The sequence below is a fragment of the Odontesthes bonariensis genome, chromosome 4 (assembly GCF_027942865.1).
Source record: "Odontesthes bonariensis isolate fOdoBon6 chromosome 4, fOdoBon6.hap1, whole genome shotgun sequence".
Taxonomy (NCBI): Eukaryota; Metazoa; Chordata; class Actinopteri; order Atheriniformes; family Atherinopsidae; genus Odontesthes; species Odontesthes bonariensis.
The window spans coordinates 24,481,542-24,492,363 of record NC_134509.1 but is presented as its reverse complement, the minus strand read 5'-3'; the positions used below and the strand labels follow the sequence as shown (position 1 = coordinate 24,492,363).

Genomic DNA, 10,822 nt, shown 5'->3' with positions numbered 1-10,822 from the left:
CTTTTATCGGAGCCGGTTGGCTGTTGTTGGAGGGAGCCTGGTTCTTTTCGCCAATAACACGTGTGAGTGTGAAATTTCCCCAGACAAAAGCGGGGGAAAGATGAGAGGGGGGATGGTGCACAGAAACAGAAAAAGGGAGCTTTGATAAAATTGGGCAACCCGCGAGACTGTGGTGGGCGTGGACTCGGAGCAGAGGTCTTCCTGCTCGGGTGAACACGTGGTTCCGTGTCTGCCTTCCTGCTTGTCTGTCACAGTGTGAAGGTTTTCCAGCCTTCCCTTCACTCTTCTCCCTTTTATCCTCCCGTACAGCAGGAGCAGACCTCCTCCTGTTTTCACTCCGTCCCCTCTGCACCTCCTCCTCCTCTTCCTCTTCTTCCTCTTCCTCTCTTTCCTGCTGTACTTTTCCGCCTCTCTGTGCTTCGCCTCCCGGGACCGCCGACAAGCCAGGCCGCGGTCACTTCAGCGTGTTTTGTGCGAGTGAAAGAAAAGTGAGTGCGAGGTAGTGTGTGTTTGCGTGTGCGCGCGCGCGCCCCCCTCTGCCACCGGTCCACCCGTGTTATTTCTCCCACATACACCCGCCCCCCTCCTCCCCCCACTCCCCACACGCCATCCTGCTTCATTTTTCGGTCATGACGCTGGAAGCGATCCGCTACCGGACCGGCTCTCTGCAGATCCTCAACCAGCTGCTGCTGCCACACCAGACCGTGTACGATGACATCCGCTCCGTGCAGGACGCATACGAGGCCATCAAGTCCATGAAGGTACGGGGCTCTCGTGTCCTTTATGCACCCCTTTCTCTCCACTCTGCCCCGCGCGCCTGCTGCACGTGCATTTATCCCCGTCATGCATGTGTTTTCCATCGGGTCTTTTGTGCTCCCTCCGCTCGCCGCCGTGCTCCCACTGTCGGCCTCGAATGTATTTTTGTTTTGGATGCACCTGAAGCGTCAACCTTCCCACAGCTATCTGACCCCCCCCCCCCCCCCCCCCCCCATAAAAGAAAATCATCCTTAATTCATACTTTTCACATTCTGTGTTACAAAGCAGGTATCTGCAGAGCTACCCACCCATGAAACACCCCTCCTCTTTCTTTGGGAGAGATTATTGATGAATTATTAATGACCTTTGCCAGGGTTTTTGTTCGCGTTTGGTCTGGGGCTGCACTCGGTGACACCTCCAGCTCCACTATCTCTCCACACACGAATCCCTGAAATACAGAGGTGCTCGGATAGATGCGTGAGGTTTAAGTTCTGGGAAAAGCTGGGGTCATTTTTTGGGTTTTAGTTGAGCAGAGCTGAGCCGACCCGATTCTTCCTCTTTTGTCTTTTTATCCAGTTTCATACACACACAGCTTGTAGTTTGATTTTGTGTGTGTGGAGGGAAGCAAAATGCCTCAAGCCGGGGGTGATGTCACAATGATGGCAAGAAATCACTTAATAATTTAATGGTCATCTTTACAGTCGGGTGACCGTTTCAGTTTGCACAGAAGATGAAGGTGATGTCATGACCATCCTCTGCTCTCTCTCACCAGGTGCGCGGAGCCCCGGCCATCGCCATCGTTGGCTGCCTCAGTCTGGCGGTGGAGCTGCGGGCAGGAGCCGGGGGCGATGACCCTGTGACCTTCATCAGGGACTCCCTGTGTCACCTGACCTCGGCCCGGCCCACCGCCGTCAACATGGGCCGTGCCGCACGCGAGCTGATGGAGTTTGCAGAGAATGAGAGCATGGAGAAGAACTCGGAGCAGCTCAGAGAAAGGTGGGCTCATTAGAGCTGAATGAAATGAAATGAAATGATGACCAAGCTGCCATAAATTGTTCACTAGGGACCTACTTTACATATGACTCCCACTAGTCGGTTAATCTGGGCCCTGTTTGGAGCTCAACCCATCCACCCAACTTTACTCTTACCCTCCATCAATCTGATGAAAAGCTTCAACATTTTTCTGAAGTTATTTTCCAATCGAGCCGACACACTCAGATGATGCGGTTTGGGTTCAAATCCGTCCTGCCCGTGTGCGTTCAAAAAGCTGGGTCCAGGTACCACTCACAAGTTCAAAATTTGAATAAGAAACCAGTAAAGTGTTAGTGCATTTATACAAGTACAATGACGGTGGTCTGGTTAAATGGCCCGGTCCCTCCACTGATGGTATTTATGTGCCAGTAAATGCAGTCATGCAGCAAATGCTTTGGAAAAACTTCTGTTTCGGTCATTTTTTCCCAGTCCTGGTCCTCAGGTTTCCTTCCTCCATCACATGTCAATCACACCTGATCCAAATAAGCAATGTCACAGCTTCTGCAGAGCTTGTTGATGTTCTGCATGTTAAATACGTGGGTGTGACTGTGGACAGCTGCCTGACCTTTTGAGAAGCACGTTTAAAAAGTTTCAGAAAGAACTGACTCATTTTGGATCCTGTAGAAATCAAACAAGTCGAGCTGTTTGTGCATGCAACGACAGGGTCACTTTTCTCATACTGTACTACAACCTGGACTTTGATAAATACTTCAGTCCATAAGCAGGCATTGAAAGTAACTTTCACAAACCAGGAGCACAACCTCTGACACAGTATATAACACTATGTTATACCGACTCGAGGCTAAATTTCGGTCAGTTGAAGCATTTTAAAGTTTCAGGAAGAGATTGAAGGTGGTCCAGGTTTGCGGTTATTAAGTTGAGACGGGCAGCATACGTGTTGCATGACTTTTTAGACGTGTGCTACCCGTGTACTGGCTTTGTCCAGGAACATTTTTTGCTATATCTGCTGCTGTGTAAGTATTGTGCATTGTCCCTGTTGAATTAACATTAGACTTAGTCATTTGAGTCGGGCATGTTGGAAACGGAAACATGTAAAACACGTAAAACACGTCCCAGGATTTGAAACCATGATTTAGTGTGAAGGATGAACAGTGTTTGTGAAGAGAAACTTTAAGACAAACACATCTTTAGTTATCCAACTCGAGCTTTTCACTTGGATGGATCCTCTCAGGTTAGCTGCTGTAAACACTTCATTCAACACCAGCTTCAGGTGTATTTTTGAATAAGTGGTGAAATGTATCGAATGAGGGGAGGGGAGTGAACATTGGGAAGCCTGTAAATCACACCAGAAGAAAGGTGTAATTGCCTTAGGTAATATGTTAACCCCACAATAACTGACACCGCATGAAATTCCCCCGAAAAACTGAAAGTGGGGTTGACTGCCCCTAGTTTTCTGTGTTAAGCTCCCAGCACCACATTTGTGTTTCAACCAAAGGTGCCAAAGCTTCAGGGTTGGTTCCTCAGGTTGGACGTTCCTTGTCCTGAATGTTCAGAAAATCGTGTTTTAATGTAACGAGGCAGAGCTTAATGTGGGACACCACAGGTGGAGTGGGATATATGCCGTTGCACGTCATAACAAACACTATATATATATATATATATATATATATATATATATATATACACACACACACAGTATATATCACAGGCAGCCATGTTGATTTTTTTTTTTTTTTTATTACAGTAAGTACAGCAGATTCCATGCAGCCATTCGGAGCTCAAAAACCTCTGAGTGTCTCCAGTGAGCAGAACACAGACACATTCTTGAATCACATTTCATGTACTTGCTTCATTTGCTTCTCTAATGTATCGAAGATATTAAGTACCATTCTGAAATGGCGTTGAAAACACAGCTCTAAAGTAACTCGAGCAGATCCAGCACGTGCCAGTGATCTTTACCGTAATGTTGTTGAGTTGTTATACAGAAACATTAGCAAAGGTTTAAACTTGGAGCGTTGAGCAAAAATAAACTTCACTGTTACTTCTGTTCTGGTGGTGAATTTACCGGATCAGATAAACCTGGATCTATTCACGAGAGCTCTATTTTAAAGGGCCAGTGTACCCTTTCTTTTCTCCTCATATACGCTTAGTAAAACAAATCTTCATTCAGATAGTTTTATGTGTATTTATTCAGGTGAAAAATCATGAGTTTTACAGAGATTGGTGCATCTATTTCAACACTTGAACGGGTTACAGATGGGTGCAGAGCTGGCTCTAATGTTGGAGCCCTACGCCAGGTTTTGGGTGGAGAAGCATGGACATAAAGGGTTGATAATGGGTGTGGTAATGAGTTTATTGTGTGGAGGAGGAGATGATTAGAAGTGATTGATCTACGTCAACTACAGTTTTTGTCTGTGAAGAATTGAAGAAGTGAAGAATTCAGCCAGTTACAGTCAGAATTAGTCACCCACAGCCTGTTACAGCTGCCCTGTCATGTCAATATTTTCCTCAAATTCCACACAGATCTATAGAGAGTTTAAATTTGGAAACACTGGTGTCAAAGCAGGGTTAGGTATCGACAGATGACCAGAATGATGGTGGCCTTCAGGCGCGCAGCACGACGACATTGATCAAAAAGCAACAACAAGACTGAAATTAGAACATTTTACTGTATAGAAAAGGCAGCGACAGCTTCTTGTTCCTGTTGACAGTCATGCAGGTCACTGAAGGTGCTTTACCTTGGTTTATTACATGCAAAATAAAGTCCTATAGTTCTGGAATAATTTAAAAATCAGAAATCAAGGTGGACAAACATTATTAGAGTTACCAACCAGAAAATCTAACGTCTGGTGGCATTTTGATTTTTAGTTACAATTTTTTCCAAGGAATTCATTACATAATCACATCCTATCACGTGTTCCTGGTTACTATCGAGTAGAGTATTAGTGCCAGGCAACAGGTCATTGTCATTTCAGCAGAGAGCGTTAAACTTACTGTGAAAAATTGGAAGAGAAAATTTGGAACATTGCCGAACGACTCTGAAAACACCTGCTAATGTCCATTAATAGAATATCACTGTGAATATATTTTAATATCCTCTTTCATTCATTTAAACCTTAATTTTGCTGAGAACGTCTCTGACCTTACCCAGTTCTCGTAAAGGGAAACCTCCTCATGTTTTCTGGTTTAATTGTTTCATTTTGTGAAATGTTTCTGTTTTGATGTTGAAACTAACTTCATGTCAGAGGCAGTGCAGCTGAAAATGTGATAGAACTTTTAAACGTAGCTTGAGCTCATCATTGTGTGGGTTAAAGAGTGGCACTGAGGGCTGTGGGGTGAAACTTGGTGTAAACTGAAGTGTCCGCAGTTTAGTCAGTCAGATGGATGAACGAGGCAACAGAAGGAGGGAAAAGAAACATGCAGCTATAATGTATCTACAGATTTGATGAGGACATTAGGACTGCAGTGTCAGACTCTTCTCAGTCTTATTGCCTCTTACCCTTCCCTACAGTGTAATTGCCTGGATCGAAGACATGCTGGAGCGTGACGTCAATGACAACAGGAAGATTGGTAACTACGGAGCCCAGCACATCCTGTCGGGCGTCCCGAGAGACTCCGTGACCATCCTCACACACTGCAACACCGGCTCGTTGGCCACGGCTGGATATGGGACCGCACTGGGTGAGTCTGACACGTTGGATCTGACTGAGCAAAGGTTGTGAAAATATTTCTGTTTGTGACCGTAATGCTGACTCTGTGCGTAGGTGTGGTGAGGAGCCTCCATTCTCTGGGCAGGCTGAAGCGAGTGTACTGCACGGAGACGAGGCCGTACAACCAAGGGTCCAGACTGACGGCGTATGAGGCGGTCGCCGAGGGGATCCCTGCCACGCTTATTACGGACAGCATGGCGGCGCTTACCATGAGAGAGATGGACATCACAGGTGTGTGCTCGTGTGCAGTGTCATGTCTCTTCTTCACTAGATTGTAATTTACACCTGATGCGTCGTTTCTGCTGCGTTCTCCCTCAGCCGTGGTGGTGGGCGCTGACAGGGTGGTTGCCAACGGCGACACAGCCAATAAGGTGGGCACATACCAGCTGGCCATCGCCGCAAAGCACCACGGGATCCCTTTTTACGTGGCTGCACCCAGCACGTCATGCGACTTGAGCCTGGAGAGCGGCAGGGACATCATCATCGAAGTGCGCCCTCCTGAGGAGCTCACCAGCATAAACGGAATCCCCATCGCCGCCCCGGGTAAGAAGAAAACGGGTTTTTTAAAAACTATAAAGTGAACGGATACAAACCAGTGGAGCAATGGTGGCGAGGAGAAAATATCAGGCTTTAACTGAGATCACATGCAGCATAATTCCCAAAGTCATCTCTGAAGCAACAGGACAGCTCATGATTTAATCACACTACCTGTGCGGAAGCTTTTTTTAGGCCGGTTAGTGTGCATGTGAGTGCTCGTTGGGCTTTTTCGCTGGGAAACCGTTTGCTGAATCGCAGAATATATGCATAAAGGCTTAAAACAGGTGATGAAGTCTCCAGGGTAAGCCTGTCAGAGTGGATTTGGTGTGTTTTCGGTGAACTTGTGAGAGCTGACTTGATTAATTGAAACTCTAATTAAGTTGCCAGAGCTGAGACGCACCCGGTGACATCACAGTAATTAATTGATTTTAATGGGGGCACCGGCCCAGGAGAGGAGGAGGTTCTCTTGTGGATTTTTTCCCTTCTGTATTTATTTTTTCTCTCATACTCGTCATATAATTATTCTTGGACATATTCTTTTTTTTTTATTGTTATTGAAGTCCTTATTTATCATTTATCAGCTACATTTCTCTTGAATTAAAGCTTCAATATAAAGACGGAGATGGGGCCAAAGCCAACACTGAGGGTACTGATCTGTGAGCTGCTTGAACCGAGTCTCCAAGTTGTTTTACTGTCGGTTTAGTTTGTTTCTGACTGAGATTCAGGTGCTTTAGTGTGACAGCCAGTGGACTGAATTTAATCCTTTGAGCCATGTAGCTCCAACAGTGTTGCTTTCTTTCATCAAAAACCGAATAAGTGCATTTTTCCGACAAGTTTTATGTTCTGATTTGATAGATTAGTTTCTTGTTATCCTTTTGATGGAAATAATGTACGTATCAGGTCTCAGAGGTTTGTCATTTTTTCCAATTACCGAATTGGAAGCTTGAAACTGGAAGAACTGAAGCAACGTTGTAAAGAAGCATTTCCTCCGCAAAGACGTCAGAGACCGATAACTTTATGCAGACGATAATTACGATTCTGCTGCTAACGGTGGCTCTACAAACTATTAAATCAAGGGTGTACTCAGCTATTCACACACTTTTTGGCTTCATTTTTGTTAAACAGATCATGATAAGTGAGTTGTTGTTCGCCTGCGGTTGCATTTACCTCGTTAAAAAGCCTGGTGCCACCAGATTCTTTTGTTGTTATTTAATGATGCATAAAACCCTTAGAAACGAAAAAAGGGTGTGTTTCCTTTTTCATTGTCGACCTGAGAGGTCAGTGGATTAAAATTGAACACTTTTAAATCGGTTCGTAGTTCATTTTAAACATAATTAAGCACAGGACATCACATATGACCATTAGAAATGCTTTGTTTCATGTTCAAAAAGCTTCAAACTTCAGTGTTTTTGATCTTTTTATGGAATATGTCAATGTTAGAAATGATGGTGATTAGAAGGTACTCCTGCAGCGTGTTAGTTGCTTATGGAAAGCTGAAATAACAGAAGAATAAAAATGATAACAAAACAGGCCAAATGTACAGTACATTCAGTCAGCTGTCAGGCCTGAAGATGTTATTGAGCAGTGCTGTTGATAAATGACTAAAATAAGTTGTGAAGAGCCTCATTAAGTAAATAACAGTACCATCTCCCTCCTTCCTCACTGTTTGCTGCAGGTATCGAGGTGTGGAACCCGGCATTTGACGTAACCCCTCACCAGCTCATCACAGGAGGCATCATCACAGAGCTGGGGGTCTTCCTCCCATCTGAGCTCCAGGCGGCGCTCACAGGCCGCCTCACTGCCCTCTAGAGGCTCTCAGCCCCTCCTGCTGGTCCTGGTGCACCACTGCACGTCTACGTCCCACTAACAGACACTGTCACGTCTTCACAGAGAGCGCACAGTTTGTGGTTTCATTTGATTTTGTTCAACACACCTGTAACATGTCAGTGGTGCACATGGAAGGCAAAAAAAAAAAAATCTTCAGTCTCTGACCTAAACGCGCACGAACGGATTGAAATTCACTGCAGGGAGTCACGCAGACACATGTGCAGTCTCCTCTTTCTTTTAAACCCCTCTTCGGTAGTCTTTGCAGTTTCCCAATCCCCACCTCTCATTTTCTTTTGTTGAATGGCTTCTGCAACCACAGGTAGAGCTCAGCTGGGCTCAAACCTCTAAATTCTGTTTGGCAAACAAATTTTTTGAATTGCTGCTGAGGTTATGTTTTACCGACATCTTCATCATAAAAGCTCCAACAAAAAAAAAAAAAAAGGGGGAAAGTCTAGAGGGAACGACTTACTCTTCAATCTCAAAGAAGTTGTGGTTTCTAAAATGCTGCTACTCTCCTGTAAATACATTAATCCCTGCTGGTGGTGTGTACATATGTAGAAAACTAACCTCTGCTAGTTAAAGGTACTGCTAATTTAACCAAATATGTGGTTATTTCAAATCAAATTTGTCATCTAAAATGTTATATTAACATTTCATTTCTAATATTAAGTGTAGAACTTTTTTGTAGAGGACTAACCCAAATTATAGCTCATAGACTTTCACATACAAATGTAGTATTTTACTTACTTACTTTTTTTTCTTTTCTTTTTTTTTAACCTGTGCAGCAAAAATTTGAACAAATCTTTATAATCAGAAGCCTGTTTCAGTACATGGATGTATTTATACCTCACTCCCTGTTTGCATCTCACTACTCCCAGCTGTTACTGTATCATAGCACACTTGTATTCTCACATTGTACTTATATTCACATGTGTACATATACATATACACTTGTATTCTTACAGATCATCCTACTCTGCAAAGTTTAACATTGTGCTGCAGTCTGATGAGCCTGTCATTTTTAAATTCAGGCATCACGTAAAAAGAAAAAGTTCACCCTAAAATGAACATTTGGTTAGCTGCTGTTTACCATGAAATATCCTAATTACAAATCAAGCTGATCCCATATTGTTTAGAAGTTTGTTGTTGATTTCACAACATTAAAAGATTTGCTACAAAAGCAACTACATCGGCTCCGAAACACAAGAAAAGCTCAAAATTGACCTGTAATTATTCTTTTTTTGTTTTTAAAAATGGGGTAACTACTCCGTGTGATGTGTGAGGTGAAATAAAAAATCCCACAGAAGTAATAACCTTACCCTTACAGTCAGCTTTGATCACTGTGTAATGTCTTTTAGCTCGTTGTTTCGGTTCTACTGCAGCTCTGTCTGTTTTCAGTGGAAAAAGCACCAATAAAACCACCTCGTGTTCCACAGCAGACGGACGCAGCAGGTGACCCAGATATTCCCCCCAAAGACCGGAAAACTTTAAGAAGAGTAAATATTGGACAAATGACTCTAAATGAGTGGTTATGTTGCTCTGTCCCCACAGGATGAGGAGTGATGAAGCGACCATTTGCCAATATATCCTCTTTACTGTTTTCTTTAAACATTGTGACCAATAGCCTGTTGATTCAGGCGCATCACAGAATTGACTTCCAGAACGTCCTCTTAACTTAATTTGTGAAGTAGTTCAGCCACACAAACTTCAGAGCTGATGACAAATTAGATGACTTTGTTTCTTTTTTTGGGGTGAACTCTTCCTTTTAAGACGGCTCCACGTTGCAGCATCTTTCCGTGGAAACAACAATCTGAATGTAAAATCTCACTCAGATGAACTTGTTTCAGTTTGAGAGCTTCAGACACTCGGTCACTTCTTGCCTTTCTGCTCAGTTTAGAATGTGCTTTGACTGTTTGGGTTATTTCCTCTGAACCCCAGATGTCATACTGCTGCTTGAAAGTTGAATCAGAGCCATTTGAAGGTTGCATCACTAAAGAATTTTTCTCCTTAGTTATTGGCTGATAATTCTGTCCCCGACCTCGTTTAATCTCGTTAGAGAGGGGTTAAGAAATCTAATATTGTTGGAAATTATCAGGCTAATTTAGTGCTGAAACTGTGCTGTTTGACAGGAAGAGAATTTATAATTGTTACTATATTTACTACCTCTCGTTTTAATGTCATAAAGTGATTTAAAAAGGATATCACCGAGAAATTTCAGATGAAACAATCATTGACGTGTCAGTCATGAGCTGATAGTGACCGTGCATTACCGCATTCCAACAAGTATCTGAGCCCTTAGTTGACAGAGTTATTGTGTGATGGGTGCGTACCGTTTGCCTGTTGCCGTGCTTCCTCACCAGTGAGGTCACACACCTCCATCTGTGTGGAGCACAGTCTGAATGTCACTGATGTGAACTGACGCAATAAGGCGTGATCAACGTGGATCGGATGCTTTGATGCACGGCGTTGACGGTTCAGACGTTGACAATCAGCCACATGATCAGATCAGTCAGCCGACCTGATTGGCAAACTGTTCTCAATTTCCCTTTAAAGGGAATGAGAAGCAGTACAGTTCAATTCAGTTTTTATTTTATTTTATAAAGCTCTAAATCACAACAAATGTCATCTCAAGGCACTTCGAAGATAAAGCCAAATTCAAGCCAATCAAATTCGATTCATTAAATTCTAATTTGGTCCAACTCATAGTTGCCTAGCGAAGCAAACCAACAGATTACATCAAAATGTCTCTTTGTTTCATTCCCGCTCCTCCTGAGCATGCATAAAGCCACTGTGAAAAGAAAGAAACTTCCTTTTAACAGGAAGAAACCTCCAACAGAACCTGCTGAGAAAGAGAAACGTGTGTTAAGCCTAATCTTAAAGGTAGAGAGGGTGTCCACTTCCTGAACCCAAACTGCCCGCCGGTTCCACGGAGAGGGGCCTGATAACTGAAGGCTCTGCCTCCCATTCTACATTTAGAAACTCTGGGAACCACAAGTAAA

General features: G+C 43.7%; 1 protein-coding gene across 1 annotated transcript; it reads left to right on the top strand.

Annotated features, from left to right (window-relative positions):
• The first annotated feature begins 220 nt into the window (after positions 1-220).
• Positions 221-9,833, top strand: mri1 (methylthioribose-1-phosphate isomerase 1). Its single transcript, XM_075463598.1, has 6 exons — positions 221-761; positions 1,529-1,752; positions 5,261-5,430; positions 5,514-5,690; positions 5,778-6,002; positions 7,672-9,833. The coding sequence occupies exons 1-6, from the start codon at positions 630-632 to the stop codon at positions 7,803-7,805; spliced, it is 1,062 nt and encodes a 353-aa protein (XP_075319713.1). The 5' UTR covers positions 221-629; the 3' UTR covers positions 7,806-9,833.
• The last annotated feature ends 989 nt before the right edge of the window (positions 9,834-10,822 follow it).